General features: G+C 35.9%; 1 protein-coding gene across 6 annotated transcripts in view; it reads left to right on the top strand.

The window, feature by feature from the left end:
* lrch1 (leucine-rich repeats and calponin homology (CH) domain containing 1) overlaps positions 1-27,713 on the top strand; it is a 50,202-nt gene that overhangs the window by 12,593 nt on the left and 9,896 nt on the right. For 2 of the 6 annotated variants that reach the window (XM_016513894.1, XM_016513890.1), the window contains exons 2-19: positions 6,990-7,134; positions 11,371-11,497; positions 11,870-11,975; positions 13,409-13,545; positions 13,625-13,755; positions 14,391-14,478; positions 15,818-15,923; positions 16,568-16,653; positions 18,088-18,155; positions 18,289-18,351; positions 18,556-18,633; positions 18,765-18,801; positions 20,008-20,121; positions 21,514-21,570; positions 21,700-21,769; positions 22,720-22,833; positions 27,016-27,125; positions 27,386-27,523. In XM_016513894.1, coding sequence (XP_016369380.1) covers positions 6,990-7,134; positions 11,371-11,497; positions 11,870-11,975; positions 13,409-13,545; positions 13,625-13,755; positions 14,391-14,478; positions 15,818-15,923; positions 16,568-16,653; positions 18,088-18,155; positions 18,289-18,351; positions 18,556-18,633; positions 18,765-18,801; positions 20,008-20,121; positions 21,514-21,570; positions 21,700-21,769; positions 22,720-22,833; positions 27,016-27,125; positions 27,386-27,523 — 1,775 coding nt within the window. The remainder of the gene's footprint in view (positions 1-6,989; positions 7,135-11,370; positions 11,498-11,869; positions 11,976-13,408; positions 13,546-13,624; positions 13,756-14,390; positions 14,479-15,817; positions 15,924-16,567; positions 16,654-18,087; positions 18,156-18,288; positions 18,352-18,555; positions 18,634-18,764; positions 18,802-20,007; positions 20,122-21,513; positions 21,571-21,699; positions 21,770-22,719; positions 22,834-27,015; positions 27,126-27,385; positions 27,524-27,713) is intronic. The other 4 variants (XM_016513895.1, XM_016513893.1, XM_016513891.1 and 1 more) reach the window with 3 other exon arrangements.

Raw genomic sequence — 27,713 nt, 5'->3', positions numbered from 1 at the left:
CGATGAGCTTTGTAAAAATCTACGCGTTTCAGAAAGGCGGGGCATAAAGGAGAAACAATAATGTACATTATGTGGAAAATAATGTGTTTTTTGAACCTTAAACCGCATAAACACATTGCATTACACCAAATACACAAAATAATGTTCTTTTTAGCAACATCATATGACCCCTTTAAAAAGTCTTAAATTTAGTTTTATCAAATTTAAGGCCATAGAAAGTCTTAAATATCTTAAATTGTATAAGAAAAGTCCTAATATCATAATATTAACGTCATAATAATCATTTCAAGATGTATTAAATTGGGGGACAAAAAACAGGAACCATGATATGGCATAATGTGATTGAAAATTAAACTTTAAAAGGTTATGATTTAATTAAATTAATGTGAGCGCTGCATGTTTGAAACTATATACATGATGCTGCTGTGCTTGCTACAGGCTCATGGTTTTAGAGCAGTTCACAGATTAACACCAAGCTAACTCATTGCCTTTCAGATAAATTTCCCATTCTAATAAGCACAGCTTATTATGTTTAGATCATATGTATCATTGCTCTTCCTCACCTTTTTGGTATTAATTTTATTTGTGCAGATCTTAAAGAAGGTCTTAAATACCTTAAATTTGATTTTAAAAACCCTGCAGATTCCCTGGTACAGGTATGTAAGTAAATATATCTCTTATAAGATCCACATTGTATTTGCCTGGTGAATGGTGACCTGTTCTGATCAGTGATCCAGTTTAATATAAGGTAGTATGTACAGACACCAGCTGTTTGTGTCCTTGAAACTGTGATATTACCCAGATTCATCTGCCCTACATACACTCTGAGACACTCACTTTATCAGAGCTCCACCCAGACACCAAAAAGAGGGTCAACGTGTATGTGTGTACTATTGATGGTGATATGCTTGTAGTATATATTTCATCAATAGATCATTCTCTGGATCTTTGAGTTAATCTTTGAATATGTTTATGGCCTTGCTATACATTTGCTTATATACAGTAATTGCTGGAAGATATATACATACATACATGTGTGGACAGATGGACTGAGCTTGCTAATCAGGTCACAAGTCTTATGGTAGAATAAATCAGACCATTCTGCTCAAGGTGTAGAGTGCAGTGATGCATTGATCATGAAAATTAAGTGTGAGTTATGGAAGTTTAATTTTTTAATTCAAAAATTCCAATTTTTAAATTCCAGAAATGTGACTGAAACAAATCAAACAGAAATGTATTTCAGATTTTCTCCATTCATTTAGACAGGACTTGGTCTTGTATGAGCTGCCCGGAGGCATCTCAAATATGGCCGCTGAGTGAACAGACTTTCCTTGAAAGGGACTTTGATATCAATTAGCCTGTCAGATGCACAGCATTTGACTAAATTTGTTGTAAAAAAATAAATAAAAATGAAATCAGACAAATTGTCGTTTTGTTAGCCTTTCTGTAATCACCATGATTCCCTAATAAAATATAGGGAATCATGTTGTTAAATATTAAATATTTGTTGAAATTGTCAATATTTTATTAGATTAAACTATTTTATTTATTATTTAATTAAATTGTATTTAATATTTAATGAATTCAAATTCACAGAGGTTTTCTCTCCAAATCCGTGATCAAAATATATGAATGAAAGCAGTGCTGTCTGGATTGCCTGCTTGTTCAAAGCTCAAATTTTAGCATTGATGTTTTTTTCTTTCCTCACATAGCCTATTCTTATTACATCAGACATCACTAAAGAGCTATAAAGTTAGAAAAACGAGATTTGGTACTAGACATAAACACACATTCCACGCATGCAGTGTGAATCGGGGTGCCGCTGTCTGTCAGAGAGGAACAGTTTGCTTATTCAACAGAACTCAGAGATCACTTACACACTCGACGTCACATAGAGAGTGGGCATACAGAGCAATGCTGAGTTGCAGAAACGCACAAGCACAAATGCAGCACTCCACTTGTACGTGCATTTACCTGCTGTGCACACTTGGTATAAATCTAAGTCGGAACCATCTGTTTGATTATATACTATAAATAAATGCACACACACACACACGCTCAGCTGATTATTCCAGCTGTAAGCCGCAGGATGAGGCCACACCCAGAGCAACATAATGACAGACTGTGTTTCTATGCAGACAGGACAAGAGTGTTTGAGTGAAAGAATGAGCAATTAGAGCTCAAAGAAAGGACTGTGAGGTGTAATTAGCTTAATGAAAACTTCACTCACCCAGTCAGAAGTTTGTCTGTGTCTGCTTCTCAGATTCTGCTGTCATTTGGGGATGTTGAATTTGCTTTGTTTTTTATGCCTATATTGCAGTATATCTACTAGTTTAAAATCTTATCCATTGCAGAATTCTGTAGTGTAGAATGCAACTATAAATATGTATGTATGTATATCATTGTAAAAAAGTTGTAATTTTTACAGAAAAATACTGTAAAAAATGTTAGTGAAAATCTGGTAATTTGTTAACCTTAAATTACCATACAGTATATGGTGAAAAATGGTTTTCTATAGTAAAAAAGGGTGTTTTGTGTTGCATTTTCTGTTACTTAAAGGAGACATATTATGCCCCTTTTTACAATATGTAATATAAGTCTCTGGTGTCCCCAGAATGTGTCTGTGAAGTTTCAGCTCAAAATACTCCACAGATAATTTATTATATCATTTTGAAAATGCCTATTTTGAGTGGAAGCAGAAACACTGTTTTTCTGGCCTGTCTCTTTAAATGCAAATAGCTGCTGCTCCCCGCCCCATTTTCCAGAATAGAGCTGTGCCATTACAGCTCAGACCTGCTAAAAACATCTGTTTTGGTTCTGATTATCATGTTAATCGCGCTGAAATCATGCGTTTTAAACCATATGAGTTTAAACTTCTGATATACGGTTTTCTGAGTGCACGCATTCGAAGCACACGGACAGAAAGCGGCTGTCACAGCATGCGAGTACTAAACTAAGTTCTCATTCACACACAAGTTTACGTTAAAAACACACGAGTTACAAAAACAATCGGTTATGTCTGTGAAGGTAAACAGCTGGGAAATAAATCGCATGATCTGTGTGGCAGCAGCAATATATATTAAATAAATCAATAAATCCACTGCTGTCTTGTCTCCTCTGAGGCTGGGACTGTAAATAGTGTTCTGTGCTTGTCTGTGCAGCCAAAGACAGAACAGTTAGCATGTTTTGCTCAAACTTTCGCCATGGCATTAGAGCTGGTACACCGTTGTCGCTTGCGAAATCAAATGACAGCGCCGTGGGTGGAAACTTACAGATTAAGGGGCGGTAATATTATAATGACATCCCTTTGCCACGTCACCAAGGGAGCGAAATCTGACGCGCTCGTTTTCATAGACGCTTGCAGAAAAAAGCTTACCAAAACAAAGTTACTGGGTTAATCTTCACGTTTCCTTGATTGGTAGATGCACCTAAGACCTGATTATAATAATAATTTATGCATTTAGCAGACGCTTTTATCCAAAGCAATTGCATTCTTTTAGTGATTTTGGTAAAGTAGATTTGTAAATTAGCATTATATCATTAATGAGACATGACTATAAAAGTTGTAAAACATACACCCACCAGTATGACATCCTGCATTACCTGAAACATTGTCGCTATATTTTTGTGGTAAATTTCTTGCAACCCTATATATATATATATATAATGTTGAAATGTATATATTGAAATTTATAGCTAACGTAGATAAGGTTGTGTAAGTCGTGATAGTCTTGAGTGTATCAGTTATAATCAGGTTGAAAATTATTAACAAAATCAGTAATGTAAAATCAGGCTAATAGATATAATAGACTTTGCTTTGGTCATGTGTTTAAATCAGCACAATTCACAACAACGATTTTTGACATAATTACACATTTTAACTGGACGATCCTTTTTGTTGAACCTTGAAAGGTTGAGTTTATATTTTAAATAAATCCTATACTAACACTTATTGGTTATCATAGTTCATTACAGACCTACATTTCCCAGAATCCTCTTACATCACATCCCTTGACAGCCCGTGTGTTGACAGAGCTCACATTCAGCCTCATTCTCTTCTATCCTTCCCTCCTGTTCTCTATCTCATGTGTGTCTACTAACATTTTATCTTTAAACCTCCAGTATGTACACACACACACACACTTACAGAAAGGGGTGTTTTCATAGGACTGTGTGTGTGCTTTTCGTCAGGGGGTTAGTCTGATAATCCATGCCATCTGTGCCATCTCGATGCCCATTGTGTGCTCTGAACAGAACAAACTGCCTCAACACAGACCGCTGTTGCAGCTCAGCAAGACGGAGAGACCGTTCAGACAGACACAGATCGCAGACGAGAGACAGTTAGAGTGACGTCTGTATGACTAAGATCATCAGACATCTGTGAATAGGTTCTGACTTTTGTTCTACTCTGTTGTACTCCTGCAGCACATCATGCGGGCATGTTTTCTTGTGTTTCCAGGTCTGTTTTATCTGCAGTCTCTCTCTTTCTTGGCTGTACCTGACTGTCCATATCGCTTGGACACTCTTGCCTGCAGTATATGTGTTTAATATAATGTTGTTCAGTAGAGCTTTTACAGTACAAACCTCATTTTGTTGTTTTGTTGGTCTTATAGGCTTATCTGCACAAGCTGTAGATTTGACCTACAGACCTAGAGTCATTAAATGATTATTCATCCCTCTGTGTTGTGATCTTTCCCCATAAAGCTGAGACTGGGGTGAGCCAACGGGGCTTCGTGATGGCTCACACATAGCTTAATAAGTTGTCCAAGCATATTTTCCTTATAGTAAACTTATGCTCTGTTTAATATTAAGCACTGGTGGTTATCCTTTGCCCATAATGGTTGCCTCCATCATGTGAGCTGTTCACACACTGAAGATACATCTAGGTTATCTGCCATGTTCACTCTGGTTTTGAGGTGAAGAGCTTTTTCTGTTTTCAGCACTTGAAATGAAATTGGTACCACTTTGGCCATGTTTGGTTGGCCAAATATTTTTTGACCTTTGTGATTTGTCAGTATCCACACATGTCCTGGCGTAAGGAAATTCACAATCTACTCTACATTTCCCTATTTTAGGGTATAGATTAGACATACATTATATATCTGTGACTGTGACTGTGTCACATTAATCGACATCAGCATTTTTTTCATTGGATATTAGAGATATTGTATCAAAAATAAATATTTATTCATCTTTCCTGCTTTACAGTATAATGTTAGAAATACACTTTTTTTGTTGTGTAGACTAGTTAGGCCTTGTGAAAAGAAGCGTGCTATCTTAAAAGTAAAAGCTAAAAAAACAGAATATTAATTAAATAAAAGGCTATTTAAGTGTACTTGAAGAGAGTACACTTTTATGACTGGTTTTTAACACTTAAGTACAGTTTATGAAAGTGCACATTATAATAATGCAATATTTAATTTTTCAAATTTTATTTTAAAGTCCCCCAGTGGTGAAAATCAAGTTTTTTATGTTGTTTATTTGCCTATGTGGTGTTTTTAATATGCTTTTAGACAAACCATGTGCCAATTTATTTATCAACACCATTGCTGAGTATTTTCTCCTTAAAACTGTAGTTTCCCAATGGCAGTCTGTCAACATATTCTGTTACACCAAATACACAAAATAATGATTTTTAAAAAAGCATCATATGACCCCTTTAAGGCATGAGCAAATTATTTTCACAAGAAAAAACATTTAAATGTCATTTTGATGATCAAAGATGAGTTTTAAAGGATAAAATTGTTGACTACAGGGGGACTCTAAAGTACATTTTAAATCAATGGTTTAATATTTTTTTGTTGTGCTTTAAATAAGTTAACTTATTTTCTGTACTTGGAGTATGTTGATATTACATTTAGATTATATTTTATATTATAAATGTATTATATGTAATATATGTAAATTACAATGTATATTTAAATACATGATTTTTATTGTAGTTTACCATAAATGTTTGTCAGTACATTTGGTGGTACACTTTAAACATAAAATTATGTTATGTTTAAAAGTATGCTAAAGTGCTCTTCTTTTTACAAGGGATAATATTGTAACATAACATAATTTTGTGCAATAATAATTTTCAGCTTATCACTATCCACAGAATTTCGTCATCAGTGCATCCCTGGTATGGATGAAATTTAGAACATCTCCAGTTTTTACTTTTACTTAGTGAGTTATGGTTTGTGTATCATGTTTTTTGAACCTTTGAACTGCTTATTAGGGTTAATATTTTGTAGGACTATTTATCTAGGTCCTGTCTCAGGAAATTGGGTGTGGTTTGACTATGTATACTGTAGTGTATTATGGGTGCCTCATTCTTGACAGGCTTGTTTAATGCATGAAAACTACTATGTGTGTGTCTTTTGGACTGTCTTGTGCTATCAGCACTCATGCAGTCTCTCATAGGGCTGTGTGCATGGTTTCCATGGAAACACTAATGCATAGTGACAAGGTGGTATAGGTCAGTGGTACAGTTGTCATTTGTAACTTGTATCATACATAATGTATACAGGGAGATAATAGTAAGTTTAGTCACATACTCTCACAATAAAGTAAACTGTTTCATTAATATTACCATGAATTTGATATAAAAACATGGCCTGAAACATCAGCAAAACACCGATCACTTTGATGAAACGGTCTGGTGGTAAAACCCTCACACACATTTGTTAAATGTCATCACCTTTAGGCACATGAAATGCTAACTGCGCTCAGGCACAACCAATTATGGCTTTTGAAATGAGGTGTTTGTGTGTGCAGGAAGGGAGCTTAACCTTGGGATCCCCTCCTTCACACACACAGATATTTTTTGCTAATGTTCGCTTCATTGATATCTGTAGTTGTGAAAGCACCTCCTTGTGTTTAGTTAGGGTACTACAACAACAAATGTAGCATTGAGTGTAATGTACAGTCATGCTAGTTGTGTAATAAATGCTCTAACCAATTTTATTAAAGCATTAGCTTTAACAGAACTCTTTCTCTCTCAGATCTGTCGAAGAATCGCTTGATTGACATCCCGTCAGAGGTGTGTCATCTGGTCTCTCTGGAAACGCTGAACCTTTATCACAACTGCATCAAAAGCATTCCTGATACCATCATCAGCCTTCAGTCCCTGACCTGCTTAAACATCAGGTGAGCATCGCACTAACACATGCACACACATTCACAGAGAGATGAATTACATTGTGTCGTGTCTCTAGGCTCATAATGCATTAACATAATACTGTGGGAAACCGTCAGAATGTGTTAGTATGCTTAGAATAGCATTCTACTACTAGCATACTACTAATATTTCTGCAGTGAGCAGTATGTATACTGTCAATTTTCTGTATGTATTACCCAAGTGATGCTTTACATTTGCCATATTATACAGTTTACAACCAGATCACACTGTGTGCTACAATGCAGTATGATAAATCTGGCCCTCTGTTTCCAATTTGATAAATGAACTGTGATTAAACCTCTGAAATGTCTCCCTAAAGACTCAATATTTTAGTATACTGACAAAAATGAAGACATTTTTCATAAATTGGATAAAAAATGCCGAATAACCATAATTATTCCCAAGGTGAAAAATAAAACACCACTTACTCAATTAAGCATCAAACATAAATGAAAATAAAATAAATATATAGTTTAGTCATGAAACTCTAGATGGCGCAGGCTGATGGTTGCTAACGTAACTGATGATATTCAGAGAGTTAAATGACTTGGCACAAGCTGATTGGTTCATGCTGCATATGCAGCCAATGAGCTTACTGCCTTGCATTTAAATGGCTGGCTAGCATTCACTAGAGATTCCTGCAGCGCACTTTCAGAGTTTCTCTGAAACCCTCCACCTTCCCCAGCTTCACCTGTATAGATCTGCTACGGGTTATTTTATATGCTATTTGTGCAGCAGCAGCATGTCTTAAATACTCACGGCATCGTATCGCCGTATGCATTGGCAGTAGCAAGTTCCTGTACTTGCTTGCAGCAGCAGCAATAATCTACAACTACAGCAATAACCAACAGCAGCAGCAATTCAGCAGCAGCAGCAGCGTAGCAGATCTATTCCGCCAAGACCAAATAAATTAATATTGTCATATCCTTCACCATGCTAAAATCTTCCGAGAGTTGTCATGATTAAAATTTATTAAACATATAGGTTGTGTCAAGAATTTCACATATTACTGTTTGAAATGCAATTAATTAGTGCATATAGTGTATTGTTTCACATACTGTATTTGAAAACAGGATAGACAATAGGAATATATATTGCAAGTTATGTGTTATACTACAGTTACAAAATGTAGTCAATGTTTTTAAGATATTAATAAAGATGCATTAAAATAATAAAAAGTGATACATTACATGTATAATTAGGGATGGGTACCGAAACCCGGTATTTAATCGGTCCCGGGGCTAAATTATGAAAGACCGGAGTATCGATAAGCTCTGACGTTAACGGTTCTGCTATCGGTACTGGAGAAATTAATAAAACACACATACATTTATTATTGCTATATACATTATCTTGCAAATTCTATCTCACCAGAGTTGCCAGCTGTTTTTCAAACATTTGTCTATGATGCATTTTTGCTATTCGCAATTCAGAAGCGAGATCGCGCCCACGCGGTGGAGCTTCAGCACGCGCAACATGAAAGCCCTGTTTAATTATGGTAGAAGAGAGAACTAAACATTCAAACATCTGCTTACACTTTAGGCCTGTGGCGGTTTTATTAAGCTAATTTTATTTTTTTATTTCGATTTTGGCTTCTAAGGATTATACAAAAGAAGACATGAGGTAAAGCTATTAAAAACTAGCTGCGTTTCGTATCGCGCAACTTCTTTCCCTTCACAGTGGTGCGCATTCGTTCCTCCCTAAAACCCAAACTTAACGTCAGAATCAGCTCAATCGGTGATTGTTGTAAGATGCCGTCTTTACTGTTGCTAAATTGCGGGACATGTTTGATAATAAAACGTTGAAAGCACAATCCGCACAAGAGACGCTGTTCCCCGGGCTGAAATGTGTGCGCATGGCGCGCTCCAAAACGGACAAAAAATTACACTTTAAGCTTCGGTCCAAGTGTCCAAACGATCAAATACACACAAAAATATGCCAAAATGGCCGGCTTGGAGAGTATTTACTTAAACACAGTATTAAATATTTATTTAACATTTCAGAATATAAAGCAATGTTAATTCAGCTCTTAATTTGTCATATTGTCAATATATATATATAAAACAAAAAGTACCGATAAGAATACCGTTAAAGTACCGAATCGATAAGCAGTATCGGTAAGAGTAGTAATACCGTTAAAACCTTAACGATACCCATCCCTATGTATAATCCTACAAAAGATATGTATTCCAAATAAATGCCATTCTCTTGACCAGTCTATTCATCAAATAATCCTGTAAAATATCAAGCAGCACAGCTGTTTTAAACATTGATAATAAGAAATGTTTCTTGAGCAGCAAGTCAGCATATTAGAATGATTTTCGAAGGATCATGTGACTTTGAAGACTGGAGTAATGGCTGCTGAAAATGATGCTTTGCCATCACAGGAATAATTATATTTTTAAAAATATTCAAATAGGAAACAGTTATTTTAAAGTGTAATAATATTCAGAATATTACTGGTTTTATTGTATTTTTAATCAAATAAATGCAGCTTTGATGAGCATGAGATACTTTCAGAAACATTTAAAAAAGTTTACTGTCCCTAAACTTTTGAACGGTACTGGAATTATTATGCTAGTATTATTTTCCAAACAACATATAGGATTGCATGTTTGTGCATCAGCAGACCTAACCTAATGTGTTATTAAAATATTTTATTTGCATATGTTTTGAATGAGACTGTGTGAAAGAGACTAGAGACTAAATCAACTAGTTAGTGGGTGGTTTGAATGAGTTGATTAGTCAATCTCAAAGGACTAGGGTTCACCAGACCCGATAATGTGGTCTTTAGGTTGCTTCTAAAGATGTGTGTTTTAATATTTATGGTAATTATAACTGAATGGTATTGTTACATAATTAGCTTTTAGATGCATATACAGTCTAAAAGGAAAATCAAAGTGCACAACATATAACATACAAAATTAAAGTGAACTAAATAAACATGTTTTTTTTCCCCCTCTGGTTGTCCTTACTGCTTCTGTTAAATGTAAATGCATCCACACACACACACACACACACACACACAGACTCTCCCTCTGTTTGGGTTTTCTCTCTCAAGCCAAATGTCTCCTGCAGAAGGCCTGATATTCACACTGAGTTAATTAGCGATGGAATTTGTTTTGTAAGAAGTTAATGAAGCACTAAGCTCATAACGGTTGAGAAGAGTGAACATAAACTGGAGATGGAAAATCAAGCAGAAATACCAAGTGAGATCATGAAAAATAGATGAAAGAGATCATTAGAATATGAAATTGCCAAAAGAAAGCAAAAAGAGACTGACTTGCACACAGATTTATATGTTTTTCCTCTAGTTCAGCACACATAGACAGTTGAACAATTGTATATTTGTCTGTCATCCTGTAGTCATAACAGGCAAAGTTTGTCTAACTATTACTTCTCATGAACTCATGAACAACTCCCTGAAGTCAGTCTTTTTCCTGTTTAATGTCATATAGACAGAAATGATGAAGTGTTACAGGAAGGCTAAGGCACACACATGACCAAGGAAAACAGATTATTTATTATTTATCTTTGAATATCAGTCCTTTATCAGTTTTCAGTGCCACAATTGAACTGTTGTGTAATGATTTAATTTGATTAATTTTATATACATTTTGGGGGAGAATATATATGTGTATACTCTGTTTATATGCTTATATTTTACTGTTACATATTATAATAATATAACAATAATTTGGAAATTGTAATTATTTAGATAAGGTATAAACTTCAACACCCAAACAAAAAGAAACAACAGCACATTGAATTTAAAAGTACAGAAATCAAATAGAAACAAAATAATGTAAGAAATGCCCTTATAAAGGTAATCATCATAAAAGAAAGAAAGGAAGAAGAGACTAAATAAAACGAAAAACTACAAAAATATGACTAAGTAATGTATGTAATACAGGCTTCCAGATTTTTACAAATAAATCAAATTTGTCGGTATTGATATCTTATCAGATACCATATATCATTTCATATGATAATTAATGATATCATTATTGATAAGTTATCTGTATGTACAGTATAATGTTCACCAACTCGTTTAACTAAATTCTTTGAATTGATGTCTCTATTTTTCTAATAAATGCTGTGATTGACCAATCAGAATGAAGTTTTCTAGATACATGCTTTTGCTTGAGGAGTACCATTAAGAACGATGCTGTAACATGTTTTGTTTAAACGTTGCGGTGCTGTAGCCGGAACCAGCTGTCAGTGCTGCCAGCGTGTGTGTGTGGTCTTCCTCTGCGAGTGCTCAACGCCAGCAATAACAAACTCAACGCACTTCCAGAAAGCATTGGCCAGCTCACCAATCTCATGGAGCTGGTAAGTGTGAGCATGTGTGCTGTACCTCTGATGTCTGCATATGAATGAGATGTTTGTGATACTTGCTCTGTGTTTTATGAATATATTACCATGTTGACTCACCCTTTCTCGACTTGACTCATATCTGCTTCTATTGAATGTACTGCTTTTCTCTCTTTCCAGTTTTTCTCTGGTAGTTCTTCTCCCTGTCTTTTTTCTCCTGCTCCTTTTTGTAACTATAAATGAGAACATACACAGCCATGTGGGGTGTCATATAATATAGTACAACAAGCACTTAGTTCGAGTGAGTGTAATGAAAGGTTTGTGCAGAAGCTTGTGTTTGAGAAGAAGGTAAACATGTAACTCTAAACTCCTCTATCTTTTTCCCATCAGGATGTAAGCTGTAATGAAATCACAGCTCTTCCACGCCACACTGGCCAACTCAAAGCTCTGAGGGAACTCAACGTGCACCGAAACCTTCTCTGTGTCCTTCCAGAGGGTGAGTCTGCAATCAGTGTGTGTGTGTGTGTGTGTTTGTATCCCTCACACACCGCTACACCCTTCTTATCTCTGCTGAAATGATTTCTCTGACAAGTTCACCTCGATAACTACTCATCACATTACCAATAAAAACTTCCTCCGATAGCTCCACAGCTACAGGAAATCTAGCCCTTGTTTGACCTCTGCTCCACCAACCTCCTTATTCAGGCCTTCTCTGCGTCATGAATTAAAGTAAGGATAGTTCACCCAAAATTAAAAGTCTGTCATCATTTACTCTCCCTCAAGTCATTTTAAACCCATAAGATTTTCATTCATCTTCAAAACGCTTCTGTCAGGAACTTCTACAAGAAACAATGATGTCACTTCATATGGATACATTTTACCGTTGTACTTTTTAATGCATGATAGTTTTAGTGGAGACAAATAAACCTCATGTTTCAATAAAAATATCTTCATTTGTGTTTGGAAGATGAAAAGAATTGTACATGTTTGGAATGACATGAGGTTGAGTAATTGATGACATTTTTTTTGTTTAAACTATCTAATCCTTTTGCTATAAGTAGTATTGAACTCTATTGCTCAGTCTGTCCATTACATCTTTCCTTCATCCGTGTCATTCAGTGAGCAATAATTTTGGAACAACATCCACTACATATTGTAACAAAGCCAAATAAAACCCTCAGCCTCATGTTGTACTTATATAAACTTATAAACGAACATTAACACAACACTCTGGTAAGTTGTTCTGAGTAAAAGCAAACTGCCAAGAACATAAAGTGTGGGTGTGTTCCTTTAAATAACAGTGAGAAAACGTTTAGTGTTCTTAATGCTAAAATGATTTTGTGAGCCAAGCATTGTCTGAAACATGTAACTGGAGTTATATCAACAGCTTACCTTGGCAAAAAAAAGTCTGTAGCTGAGATTTTGCAGCTCAACTAATTATTCAGCTAAATTATGCTGGTTAATGCTGGTTATGCAGGTTAAGAAAAATAGGATTTGTAATGGTCTCTCCAAGCACACTGTGCCAAAATGACCTCATGGAGCTGAAGCATTCATATAGATTGCCTGAGAGATCTGCTGATAATTTAGATTTTTAACTTTGATTCATTGCTGTCTTTTAGTTACCAGGACCAGTAAATAACATTTATAAATGACTGTCGAAATCCAACAAGCACCCTTTTTGAAATAAGAAATCTATTTTTAGGTAGCTGATATGTTTTTTTCTTGATTTAAGACTGATGTAAATATTTTAGTATTGACCTTCCAAATGCTGAATGTCTCCTCTTTGCTTTTCAAGAGCTGTTGTGTGCATGATTTACTGTTTCCCTGTTGTTGTTGTTTTATATTTTGGCAGCCCTCTCTGCCCCCTTGTTGTGAAATGTATTCACTTAATTCTCTAATGCTTAATAATTCTCTGTATGTGTGTTTTAGATTTGGCAGATTTACCCCTGGTCAAGTTTGATTTCTCCTGTAATAAGGTTTCTACTATTCCTGTCTGTTATCGAAAAATGACCCAGCTCCAATCACTACAGCTGGAGAACAATCCACTTCAGAGTCCTCCTGCACAGGTAACACACACACACACATACACAATGTATTCTTCAGTTCTCTCACAACTGCTTCTGACATTATTTTTGCTGCTTTCAGATATGCATGAAGGGCAAGATTCATATATTTAAATACCTCGCCATGGAGGCATGTCGTAGTGACAAGATGGGCGATGCCCTGTACCTTCCTGTCACAGACCGCCTCAGCTTGACACGACCCACGAATGGGAGGTCAGTCCTCATGATTATAAAGTAGTATCAAGTAGACTGAATTAAATTGTGTTTGAATTAATTAAATTGTGATATGGTGATTTTAAATAAAAAAGGTGTGTGTATATGTATATATATATATATATATATAATAGTTTATAGTTATTATAAATTCAAAAGTTAAAGTGCACTGTTTTCCTCAAAGCAAGAAGTGGACTAAAAAGAGATTTTAATCCAAAGTCAAAACCAATGTCCTTTTATTCTTTTAAGCTTGATATTTAAGCAGCAGCCATATGCTATATTAAATCTTTATATAATATGAATATTTGTCAAAATAATCGATATATATAGTAATTTTAAACCAAGTTGTGCACCTCTAAATGGGTGTATAAAAAGATCTGAATGTAGATTACAGTGTGGAATCTCAAAAAAATCCAGGTCATGTGTGTATGTGTGTTGCCTGTCATTATCATCCTTATCTCAGGAGAATCCTTTTAATAGACTGCAGGGGGTCACTCTTCTGAGGGAGAGAGAGAGAGAGAGACTGGAAGATTTCTTTCTCTTTCTCATATGAGAGACATGGGCTGCTTCTCTCTCTCTTTTCTGTCCTATGCGACCCTTGTTAACTTCTAATCACTCTCTTCCTTCTGTCTTAGCACTGAGGACATTGATCAGCACAAAAAACTTGACAGTGACTCTGGGGTGGGCAGTGACAACGGAGACAAACGCCTTTCTGCTACAGAGGTCAGTGTGTGTGTGTGTGTGTGTGCCGATTTGAGTACAACAGAAGAGCCTGACCATCTGATCTATGTGCTTTGGATATTTGCATGTCTAATTTCATGTATCTGCTATATAGTGTTTTCATCAGTTAAAGTGATACGATTATTAATAATAACACATGTTAGTTTGCTTACGGCTGGGCTGCAATAAAACTGTAGCAGGATTGAGATCATATGCTTTAGGGACAAAGGTCTGATAGCTGGTGTCTGACAGTTATCATGTACTGTAGCATACAGTGTTACAGTTACGTCAGTTGTAGTTGTAATACACTGTTCTAACATTGGGACGGGACAGTATAGTTAGAGTTATGCTGGGTGGCCCCTCCCATAGTGAATTCACATTGGTCCAAAATCCCGCTCAAAATAACTGTATGTTAAACATTAACCTATGCTCTGATTAGCTGTTATTGCACCGTGTTGTAGAGCATTTTCAATTTCTGTGTGAACAGATAAATTACTTGACGCTGGAAATTTATTGTGAGGTGCTTAGTTAAGACTCAATGATGCTGATGGCAATAGTAGTAATAATGATAAAACAATTTTTGTATTAATTTTATAATTTAAAAAATGATAAAATATAGGTTGCTTCTCACTGTGCTTTACAGAGTAAATAGAATAATAATAATAGAATATCAATATGCATCAATATAAATTTCAAATATAAATACATATCAATACTTTTAAGCTGTAAATGATACATGATATGAAAATAAATGTCAAATTAAGACTAAAAAATAATTTTAAGGCTGAAATTAGTGATAGAGTGTACTATGCTATTTTTTCAGTGAAATATTTGGGAGACAATGTCGTCTTCTCTCTTTTTCATAAAGAATCTCTCAAGTCAGGAAGTTCCAGATGCCAAAATCAGATTTTATTGCTCAAGACAACAGATGAGAATGCTTGCAGAACATCCAACAATCACACTTGCAACTCACATTTTTATACAGTATTAAACAATGATCTCATCATCATATTTTACTTTTCTTTTTGGAATTTTGCCAGTATTCCCGCCACAGTTTTTTCAATACTCTGCTAACTTTTACCTAATTGTGGCATTATACGAGCTGGTTTATGTTTTTGCTGCTTTTAACTATAATTCCTTCATACAATTAGATATACTAATTGAGACTAGTACATGTATAATCAATGCTGTTTGAAACTGATTCCATATAGAATCCTTCTAAAAATATACAATAACAATTCTAGCACAATTACTTTAATTATATAACCTCTACATTTTTAAACAGTGTATTTTTTAGTGTTTGTCTAGGTGGTGTTTTAGATAGTGTGTTTTTGTGTTATAGCCATCAGACGAAGACAGTCTCAGCTTGAATGTGCCCATGACCAACATCACAGAGGAGGAGGGCTTGAGCAAAGACGACTCCAGTGAACACATCAGCGCTCTGACAGGTGCTGCTCACACGCGCAAACATGCCCTCACATGTGTGGACAGGATATTAAAAGCCTGTAGAGAAAAACATCCTCTTACTAGGCTGACACAACAGTAGAGCGATATAGAGAGTGTGTGAGACCCAGCTTAAGCCCAGGGGAAGGTCCTGGACAGGAAGTGTGGATACTGGCTGGGAAGTCAGTGTCAGCACATAAGGAGAATTAAGGGAGGAGGAGATGAAAGCCGAGAACATTGCAGGAAGAAAGGAAAAGTGTGTCTGTGTGTGTGTGCTGTACTTTAGAGAGTGTGTGACTGCTAAGCTGATAGGAGGGTCCTTTAGACTTTAAGCTTTCAATAAGATTTACTCGACATGTCCACTCTGGGTCTGCATGTGTGAATGAATGTGTACATGTGTGCAGTTAATTCTAGAAGAACACTACAGTAATTGCACTTCTTTAGGTTTCTGTTTGTTTTCAGTTAGAGGAATATTCCAGGGTTCAAATTAAGTTTATCTACAGCAATTATGGCATAATGTCAGTATTGTTTTTTTTTTTTTAGGTAGGTAATTGAAAGCAGTTTTGATTTACATTTAGTGTCAGTGAAAAACTCTTTAGAATAGTCAGTATACTAATTTAGTAATTGTATGTGATTGTGTGTCCGGTAGGAGACAGAAGTTCATCGGAATCTCTCAAGGAGCATCTAAACTATCGAGACTCTACCCTCAGCTCACCGTTCGTCAACTATATCAAAGTGAGTATGTTCAAGATTGATCTTTTCATGGTCTGCCAGAAGTGTGTTTGTATTGAAAGCTGGAATTTAAGCACAGTGAGGATCAGGAGGTTTTACTCCACCCAGGCTAGTTTAGATCAGTTTCATACACATTTTCCAATCTCGCTTTCTTCTCTCTTTCATTACACTGTTATCCTTTTGCCAGTTAAATGGTGCTGTGCAGAAGCCCGATTAAGTTGTTGTTGTTTTTAAAACTAAACTTGGTGAGCACATTATCCTGCCCTGAACTCTGCTGTTAGCAGTTTCTGGTTTAAGACCAGCAGATTTTTGGGGCCAAGTCAACACCACATTTTCTGTTTAAATTGTGTGGAATAGTTCCAGATTGGCACTAGTACTGGCACCAGGGTCCCCCATTGTCCACAACAATATTCAGAAATGACTTTTCCAGTTGTTTGTAACTTAATGGATATGGATTTATAATATTAAATATATATATATATATATTTACTTAAAATTTCTATCTAATAAAATATTCTAGCTTGGCATAACTACAAAAATGTGTATTTGTAAATTGTATAAAAATGCCCATGGAGTTTTATTAATATTTCAATAATTTTGACTTTTCCAGGAAGTCACATGAAATTAAGCTACCTTATATCCAGGTTCTCCAAGACTGTAGGAATCCTGGTTCTTCGGAGACAAAGCATAGTTGTTTTTAGTTGTTTTTGTTTAGTTATTTTAATTCTTATTTTAAGTAATTTAAGTCCTTTTTTGGCCTCATTGAAAACCACTGCTCTAAATGGAAAAGAGGCGTGTGAAATGTTCATTAGGGGTTTTGTTTTACATTTTTTTTTGTTTTGTTTTGTTTTTTTGCTTTGAAAGATTCATGAGAAATCATCCCTCTTTTCAGAATATTGTGGGAATATCTGATTTGAAACTGGTTAGATCTGTTGTTTGTTTACTTTGTTTGTACTGTTTTTCCTTTTTATTTAATGCTGTTTCCCATTATAGTTGTAATGTCCTAGTCTGAGCCCCAGCTGGAGTATTTTGAACATCTTTTTCTTCTCTTTCCTGCCTTTATCTACCCTATTTCCCTTCATTCCTTTCTTTTCTTGTCATATTTTTCATCTGCCTCTCTTGGCAAAGCGCTTTATGTTCCAGTAACTGTTAGGTTTTCTGATAACATCTCATTGCATCATTGGATTGGTGCAGACAGTGTTTATTTGTGCATTAGCAGTTCCCTTGTGAAGTAATCCACGTCTAGAGGGACATTGTGCGTATAAGGCGGTGTGTGTGTGTGTGTGTGTGTGTGTGTGTGTGTATTCCCATCTGCGTGTGCGTCACCCTTTCAAACAGGCGGTGGTGAATCTGTTTCATTAAATTCTAGCCAATTAGGCCTTTAGCCTGTTGTCACATGATAGAATTTGCAGCTGAAGTTGATTTGTGTGTTTGAAGGGTCGAGGTGCGGATTTCGATGAGCCCCTCAGGATAGAGGAAGACAACAACTGGACTTCAGAACAAACGTACGTTTATATCAAGATATTTATCATGTGTATCTCTGTGTTTCTGTCTTTCTTCTTTGAATTCTTGCGTTCTTTGAATTTGGTCACTAGTTAAGTTATATATTCTTATATATTATGTTACTGGGTCCAACAGGTCAAAGGTTAACATGATCAATCAGTTAAAGGAAGCAGTGGAGATGCTACAGGATCCTAACAGGTAGGATAACAGTGTTAATGATGTGTGTCATCGCAAAATGTAAACTATATTATTGTCCAGATCTACTAAATGCAACTATAAGACATGAAGATATATTAACATACATTACATTATGGTTTTCTGTAAAGCTGCTTTGAAACAATGTGTGTTGTGAAAAGTACTCTATAAATTAAATTGATTTAACTTGTTTGTGTTTGCATATAGGGTTAACATGAACTCACCTGATGTCTCTGGTATTAAGCTCTACCCTGTGGAAATGGTTACAGTAGATGAGTCGCTCAAGTAAGTTACAACTTCAAAGCTTAAATGTTTTACAGTAAATACAAAATAGTAGTAGTAGAAATACATTCAAATGCTGCTTTACATGTTACGGTTTTCACCAACACCCCATTCTTGTTTTTGTCTTCCTGCAGTGGCCAAGAGAGTGACGAGGGTCAGGCGACACCTAAGGTAAATCGCTGGTACATGTGTCTAAGTTAACATCAGACACATGTACAAGAGGACCTTACTGGTTCCTCTAAGCATCCTGTTCATTTCCCTCTTTATAGTGCCGCTGTAGACTGCAGTGTTTCTCTAGAGTTCCTCTGAGATCAGTGGGCTATTGTTGAAGGGTAGACCAGTTTCGCAGTTTCCCAGGGGGATTGTCTTTCACACACCTTTTAGACTGTTTATGTGATGTCAGTTATGTGACATCATATTTTACATAATGTTTATTATTTCAAAAGGTGCTAGTTTTTCATTCATTCAAGAGCAGCTGCAAAAATCCATTCCCTTCACCTCAACTGCTCAAAATTAAAGACAGTAGCCTCTCTGATTACAAGGCACTTCAGTTTGGTTTGAAGTACTTAATCTACAAAAGTTTGGGGTTGATAAGATGTTTTAATGTTTTTAAAAGAAGCATTAAAAATCACCAAGGCTGCATTTAGTTAAAAATTACAGTGAAACCATTTAAAATCACTTTTTATTTTAATAGATTTTAAAATAGATTTTATTTTTTGTGATGACAAAGCAGAATTTTAATTTTACAAAATTTTACCTTAGTCTTCAGTGTCACGTGATTCTTCAGAAATCACTGTGTTAGTTTGGTGCTCAAAAATATTTCTTATTTTTATCAGTGCTGCTTAATATTTTTGTAAAAATCATGATTCAAGAAAATTCAAGAATCATGAAAAATCTATTTTTTTCAGGATTCTTTGACGAGTAGAAAGTTCAAAAGAACAGCATGTATTTATTAGAAATGTCTTTACTGTCTTTTTTGATCAGTTAAATGCATCCCTGCTGAATAAAAGTATAAATTTCTTAAAAAAATATCCTACTGACCCCAAACTTTTGAATGGTGATGTATGTTGTGCCTTCATTGTGCAGTGGTCTGTTGTGGTAGTTTTTGTGTTGTCGTTTGTGTATGTACTGTAGATGTCTTTGCTGTGTTGTGATGTAATTATTTGGATTATAAGAAAATATTTCTTCTTATTAAAACTGTTGTTAAAACTGTAATTAACCGTAATTAGCCATGCTGTGCAGTAGTTCTGGTTAGCCGTGTAGCTTGTGTGTTATAAGTACATCCAGTTAAACTCCTGGGCTGTTTTTACCAGCGTGATGTGTGCTGTGGTTAGTGTCATAGTTTGATGGTCTTAAGAGCCGTGATTATCATTGAAGGCGGCTCCTGGAGAATGCTGGGAGTTCCAGAGGAAGAGACAGTACATTCTAGAACGGGCCCGGCTCGAGGCCCAGCTCGCATGTCAACAGTATGCCCTGCACATGGCACAACAGGTAATCTGACAAACTAGTCCTGCCATTCAGCCTATAGATGCATCCTGTTTGACTGGTGAACACTTGGGCAGCGTGTGCAAGTCAGGTGGGGACATTGTTATAAAAAATGCAGCTGGTCTCTCAGAAATGATTCATCATTTGGCGCAAATGTGTTTGTCATTTGTATGCACATGCAGTGCACTTTGTACCGAATTGCCCAAACAAATGGTTTAGATGTAGCTGCCACATACGTGCTTTTTGTTTGTGCTGTGGTGACCTCATTCTCGTTGTAGTTGTGCTATTGTAAACGTGCAGCTCATTCCTAGCAGACCCACACGGAATCTGTACGCAGAACTCCAAAGAAAACAACGCCGATTTACACAGAATTGGAGCCACTGCCATTTATAAGTTCTACATGGCCTCTGCATTTTTGTTCATTAAAATCAATGTTTTTGATTCTCTTGATTTTATTCATTTGGAAGTGACTGAATTATAAAAAGAGGGTCTTCCATACCAGAATGTAAGATAGAAGATTGCTTAAAAAAAAAAAAAGTGCTAAAATCTTTTTTTTTTGGCTATTGGTTAGCATTGTAGTTTATAGTTGAAGAGAGAGTTTGCCAAAAATATAATTTTCTCGCCGCTCATAGCATTCCCTCATGGCTTTCTTTCTTCTGTGGGATAAAAAAGTAAACCGTTTGAGAAATGTATTTGGCTAGCAACATTTTACAAAATATCTTTTCATGTTCTGCAGAAGAAAGCAAGTCATACATGTTTGGAATAACATGAGGGTGAATGAATGATGGCAGAATGTAAACGATCCTATTAACGTTGTTTTAAGGGAAAAGCAAGTTATTACATTTTGATTAAAGATTACAAAGGGAAAAATATTATTCATTTGGAATAATGTGCACTGGTGAATCGTTCGCAATAACACTAGAATTTGATTGTGCTGTCATCTACCACAAAGAGTACTCTGTTTTGCATTTTACCAATTCATTCTGCATAATTCCACAGATTTTCAACTGGTTTGTAGATTGCATCTGGGCCTTTTTTCACTCAGTATACAGTGTTTGAATTGTGAAAAGTGTGTGTGGTGCTGGATGCATTTGTGTTTGTTTATTAAAATTGCAGTCCATGATGTAACCTCCATGACTTCATAAATCACCATTTTAGATTGAATAAAAATTATATATTTAAAGTTAATGTACTCACATGGGGATTGAGAATCATGTAATTGTCTTTCTAATCTAATGAAAGGGGAAAAACAAACAAACAGAGACTCAAGAAAGAAAGACAAAGAGTCATATGGAAGCAGAGAACAGTGATGCATTGTTTGACTATGTCTAAAGAGCTGATCTGTTAACGTCTTACATCATCTCAAGAATCCCACAAACTGTTTTTTCTCACTCTTAGGGTGACGTGATTGGCCAGGAAGGATCTGGTGATTGTTGTGAGAACCAAGTTACCAAGGTAAATCTTTTTGCTGACTCACAGTTTAATGTTACTGTGGCTTTACACCACTGTAACGTTATGCAATGAAATTTTACTTTTTAAAAATGGTTCAGTGAACTTATGCTGAATGTGTTTGTCATGTACCAGAGTGAAGACAAAAACCCAGTTTCCAGCCCCACACTGAGCTCCCCTCCCTTTGGTCTGAAGCCCAGATCAGGTGAGAACCGTGTTGTTTTACTAACACATGGTGCCAATGTGCTGGTTGGCATTTTGATGGTGAGGTTGGCATGGGTGGCGTTGCACTTTAGAGGATGGTGCACATTTTGGGCTCTCTCATTATCATCACATTTCAGTAGTAAGAGGGCGGAGGTGTTTGTGTGTAAAGATCCTTTTGCCTGTGGCCAACACCTGTTATCATGTCAAGCTCATAAAAACCATACAATATTACAGTCAGGCTTTTTATACATTCATATTGCTGTTTAACATTACTCTCTTGGCTTCAGGGCCTAAACTGCATCTGGATAGGTTTAGAAAAAGCACATGGTAACTGAATATGTCCTGTGTTTTCTTTTTATTTACACAGAGATTTTATATTTTCACAAAAACCATTCATTATTAATGTATACAGTTAAATAAACACACAAAACAGCTTGCTTCATCTGGATGCTGTTTAATTCATGTAGCTGTTTGTTTAGCTGCCTAGAGGCTTCTTGTTGCTTCCCGCTCTAACATCTAAGCTAGCATTTGCATCATCTGTGATCTGTTATTTTTGTCTAACATTACCAGCAATATCATGCCCTGAGTCTGAGAGTTAACATAAATAATAGTCATTTGTTCCAGGTGCATTAACAGCATGCCAACAAACGGGTACTGAAATTCTGCTAACGTTGAATTTGTTTTTAATATTTTCTCTTTTGTGTTGTGCTGTATTTCCGTGTCATTTTGCTTTGCATATCTTCCTGCTTCCTTCTCTTCCCTTTTATATATCTGTTTCCCTGAACTGCTGCTTGCTTGTCTGCTTTTGTTACACACACTGCTGTTGCTTGGCACCTTCCTATTTTCTGATACCTGAAACTCCTACCTGTTTCCTGTGGTTTTCCAATGAAAATTATTTGTTTGGCTCCTCCTCCTACTGGCACTATGCTTAATGTTGATACCTACATCTAGCTTCACCCTCTGTGGCATGCTCGACTCCGCCCTGTCCCCTCCCCCTTACACAGGCCCCGCCCACTGATAGAGACACGCCCCCTAGCCCAGCTGAAGGAGACATGCCAAGCAGTGGTAGGTTTGCTCAATGTATCGTCCTGTGCAGTCACATGCATTGCAATTAGTCTCTTTGTGTTTTTTTGTCAAGATGAAATTGTTTCAGGTATTTTTATTCTTCTTATATAATTTTTTATTATTTTATATTTTTAGTGGTGGTTGCTAAGCCTTTGAGTCACTATCATAGAGATTTGAATAAACCTTTAATTGTAAATATTAAATATAAAATATGTAAATCATTTTCCACGCTACTGGAACAAGAATAACAAAGACTTTTGGGTGTGGACTTTTTTGACTTGGGCCGGTAAGCAACCACCCAGAATACCCTAGCTACCACATAGCAATGCTTTATACCATCCAAAAAAAAAACTCGCAACTGCTTTGTATTTCCCTACCAGTGGTGTATAAAGTACCTGAACGCCATACTCAAGTAAAAGTACAGATATCTTACCAGAAAATTACTTTGGTAGAAGTTGAAGTCACCGTTTAGAATATTACTTGAGTAAAGTATGTGATATTTATTGTACTTAAGTACGAAAATAATTTTTTAAAATCTTAAACGTACTTACGTATTGAAAGTAGAAGTACAAGTAAATGGAAAATGGAAAAGAAGTAAATAAATATATATAAAAAATGTTCATACACGGCTTGAGTAGCAAGACTGTGTTCAGTTTTAACTCTTTCTTCCATTTTGTATTTTTGGGTAAGAATAAGAAGCACTTCATCCGGTACTTAGTGTCTTTCATTCCAACATAAGAAAACATTTCTGGAATCTGCATCTGAAATGGCATTTAGATGTATTTACACAGTTTATGTATCACAGAGGGGACATGGATGCATTTAAACTGCAGTTACAGATGCATAAATAGGCCTAATGTTTTGTTTTTAACATAAAACATTGAATACTGATATTTGAAATAATTTAAAACATGAAAAAAATAGTCGAAATGTGTAATTAAAACCGCCAGTAGGTGACAGCAAGTGACCGTTAATGAGTGAGTCATTGAGATTCAACCGATTCATTCCAACGATTGAGTCATTCAGAAACAAAGCATTTGACTGTGTTAATGAGTGAATCACTGAATCATTTATTCAACCGATTCGTTCAAAAAGCTGATTCATTCAATAAGTAAACACCGTCCATTGTTCAGAGATGCAAAACAGTGCTGTGATCTTTGTTTTTAACGCAATTTCAATTCTCTGTATGTATGTGCTGTACATGTGGCAGAATTGACAATAAAGCAGACTTTGACTTTTGACTTTGATAATAAATCAACGTGCATGCACTCTGTGCGATTTGGTGATATAGCCTACTTCAAAATGTCAGATCGCACATCATTACAACAACACTTACCATATTATCGCAGACGATGCTGTGTATCGCACACTTGAGTGGAAAATGAACCATCCGCGGTTGTGCGCGCACTTGTTTGGTTTGCACGTGAGCAAAGGTGTTTTTTAGGAGTCTAACTTGCAAACGCCAGACCACTGATTCGTCAAACCTGCTTTCCTGCAGTCTGTGTTCTTCTGACTTCTGACTATTTTGTAGTAAGTAACGAATATGCTTCGGGGAAATGTATCGGAGTAAAAGTATACATTTTAATTAGGAGATGTAGTGGAGTAAAAGTAAAAGTTGGCAGAAATATAAAAACTCAAGTAAAGTACAGATACTCCCAAAACATACTTAAGTACTGTAACGAAGTATTATAACTTTGTTACAATACACCACTGCTCCCTACTGCATAGCAACACTCTGACAACCACCCACAGTACCCTAGCATGATGGCAGCAGATTTTGCTTGGGTAAGCATTACTCTCATTATCCTTAGGCAATGTAGACATTTAGTCTGTCCACCTTTTTTTTCTTCTTTTAATGCTTTAAAATCAAAATTTAAAAACAACACTTGTTTTTCAAAGATGGCTGAATACTTCAGCCTACTGACTGACATTTCCTATTTGGCTGAGAGAATTTGAATAATTTTGAAAGTTCAGATGTGGAAGAAATGATTTAAGAAATAAGTATGGTTCACTAGCAGCCGGTGAAAGTTGAAAAATGAAAGATTTGTCAACATATACTCACCCTCATGTCATTCCAAACCTGTATGAATTTCTTTCTCTTGCACAAAAAGAAGATCTTCTGAATAATGTTGATAAACAAACAGTTTTGATGACCATTGACTTCCATTGTATGGACAGAAAAACGCATGAGACATTTCTCAAAATATCTGTCATTTTCCACAGAAGAAGTAAAGTCATACAGGTTTGGAACAACATGAGGGTGAGTAAAGGATGACAGAATTTGCATCTTTGGGTGAACTGTTTCTTATAGCTTTAGCTTAGTCTTTTAAAACACAGGAGTGAGAGAGGGGATGTGGTTGAGCTGAAATTTGGGGTGGCCCAGTGGCTTTAATTAGAGCTGTGTGTATTTATAGAGCTGCTATTTTGAAGCATTAGATAATGGCCCCAGAGGGAAAATCAGACCTCCGTTTAAGTGGAAATGCTTTCAGAGGATGAAAAACTGCCAGGAGACATCTGTACTTACTCATCGTCTTGCGAGAGAGAAAGAGGAAGAGGGAATGATGGAACGAGAGAACAGTTTACTAATGAATAGCTCTGTACTAATGGTAGTATTGAACTTTATGTTAAAACTTTATTGAACCCATATGGAATCTGGCGCCTTTTATGGGATCTAAACAAATAAATCTGTGAAATGTTTACTACTACACTCTTATTGGTAGATAAAATCATAATCAGATTAGGCAAACATGCACTTTATGAATGCCAATGTGTTCAGATTCTACAGAGGTTTATTTCTGTCCACAAGAGAAATACTACTCCAAAACTTAGAGAATTTGTAACTTCCTGTTGGAGGTCAGAGTTGTCCATTTGTCTTTAAGTGCACTTTTTGTCAATACATTTCTGGAATACTTGCTGTCTCTTGCACACAATGTAACAGTAAACACTTGAAAGAGTCTTATTTTTGCCAATACAAAGTTGGTTTAGGATGTGTGCTGCTCTTAGAGTTTAGAGACGTTGAGACAGAAATAAAATGTGAGAGAAAGACACTTGGCTTTAAAGCTAAATTGTTTAATTTGTGTCAAGCTTAAAAAAAATGACTGTTTTCAAACAGCTTTCCCCAAACACAACCCTGGTTTGCTATTGGTGAACAAACAGATAGCCTCGCCCCCAAACTCACACCATTGGTTGAGCCAGTGTTGCTATGCTAGGCTGGCAGAAAAAGGAGAAGGTATGGGAACATAAATGTTACATACTTTTAATTAAATGTACCCTAAAACACAGATTTGCCCCAGAAGCATGAGAGGTGACTTTTCAAGAGACTGTTTTTTACCATGATGCAAACACACACACACATTTAACTATCTAAGCTATGAAAGGCAGCTATTTAGACATCTATTGTTTTTATATACTGATAGGTATAAATAATATATTCTAACCCTAACTTTCTTCATTTATACAATTGTGGGGAGAAAATGACTTTGATTTTATACTATTTTTACATTTACCTCACAGATTTACCTCACTTTTGGGTACAAATTTGTACACCCACACACTCATTTTTTTCTAATGCTGCTCAGAGATGTCTAACGTGTGCTTGCTGTTTTACATCAGTGTCCAAGCACAGAAACACTGCTCCAGGGCTTTTAACTGTGAGACAGCAAAAAGAGGGAGGAATGTTCTGGAATAACTTACTTTTAATGTTCCCCACATACTGTCCTCTTTCTTTCATTTCTTCTCAGGATGAGAGGTTATGCAACTACAGAAACACTCAGATGTGTGGAATGAAGCATTGTGTTCTTGTCTTTCTCAATCTCCCTCTTTCTCTCATGTCTAGAACTCCCCCTTGTGGAGAAATATCATATAATAAAGACTATCAGCTGTCACATAAGGACAGCATCTCATTCCCTTAAGAATTCAGGATATTCATTGTGATGTAAATAGACAATAAAGGCAGCTTGTCATTTAAAAGTAACAATGGCAACAGTAATAACATTTGATTACTGTGTAATCCTCTTCATATCAAAATTGACACTAACCTAAAGTTTAGAGTTTTGGGATATCATGATGGATGTGACGTTAAAAGAAAGTGATTAAATGAGAGTGAGTCTTTATGCATGTGAGAGTAAGACAGGAGATATAATGTGCTCTGTGCAGACTGGTGACGCTTCAGTTGTGTGACAGTGTTTTTCAGGACTTACAAGACTCTGGAATCAGTGGATCCTCAGTTCACCATGAGGAGAAAGATGGAGCAGCTCAGAGAGGAGCTGGAGCTCATAGAGCAACTACGAGAGGTATGCAAACATACTCACACAGAAGCCAAGTATGTAAATTAACTGTATAACACTTTTCAAACAAAAAAAATCAAAAGAAGAGATTTGTAAAGCAATAGATATACTGTTCAAAGTGAAAAGGGGTTTTGGATATTTTTTGTCAAATGTTTTACGGGTGGCACAAATATCCAAAATATTTTAGCTACTTTTTTTCTCTTTTTTGACTAAAATATTTGTATGAAAATGTTTTACTTATATCCCAATCATGTTGATTTTTCCAGAGTATTGAGAGCAGACTGAAAGTAGTTCTTCCTGAAGATCTGGGCTCTTCTCTCATGGATGGGGTCGTGCTTTGTCACCTAGTCAATCACATTCGGCCGCGTTCAGTGGCCAGTATCCATGTACCATCCCCTGCAGTGGTGAGTCATCTCTGAATTATCCACACATTTACACAAACACTATAAACTACAGAGTTCAGTTATATTTCTAAATATATTTTTTAAGTGTTTGTACTTACCAAGGCTTTAACAGTCAAAGCCCCGTTCACACCAAGAATGATAACTATAAAGATAACTATATTAGCGTCCACACCAGCGAACAATATCGTCT

This window comes from Sinocyclocheilus rhinocerous, unplaced genomic scaffold, assembly GCF_001515625.1.
Source record: "Sinocyclocheilus rhinocerous isolate Xijiao unplaced genomic scaffold, SAMN03320098_v1.1 scaffold416, whole genome shotgun sequence".
Classification (NCBI taxonomy): domain Eukaryota; kingdom Metazoa; phylum Chordata; class Actinopteri; order Cypriniformes; family Cyprinidae; genus Sinocyclocheilus; species Sinocyclocheilus rhinocerous.
This window is presented reverse-complemented; position numbering and strand designations above follow the sequence as displayed.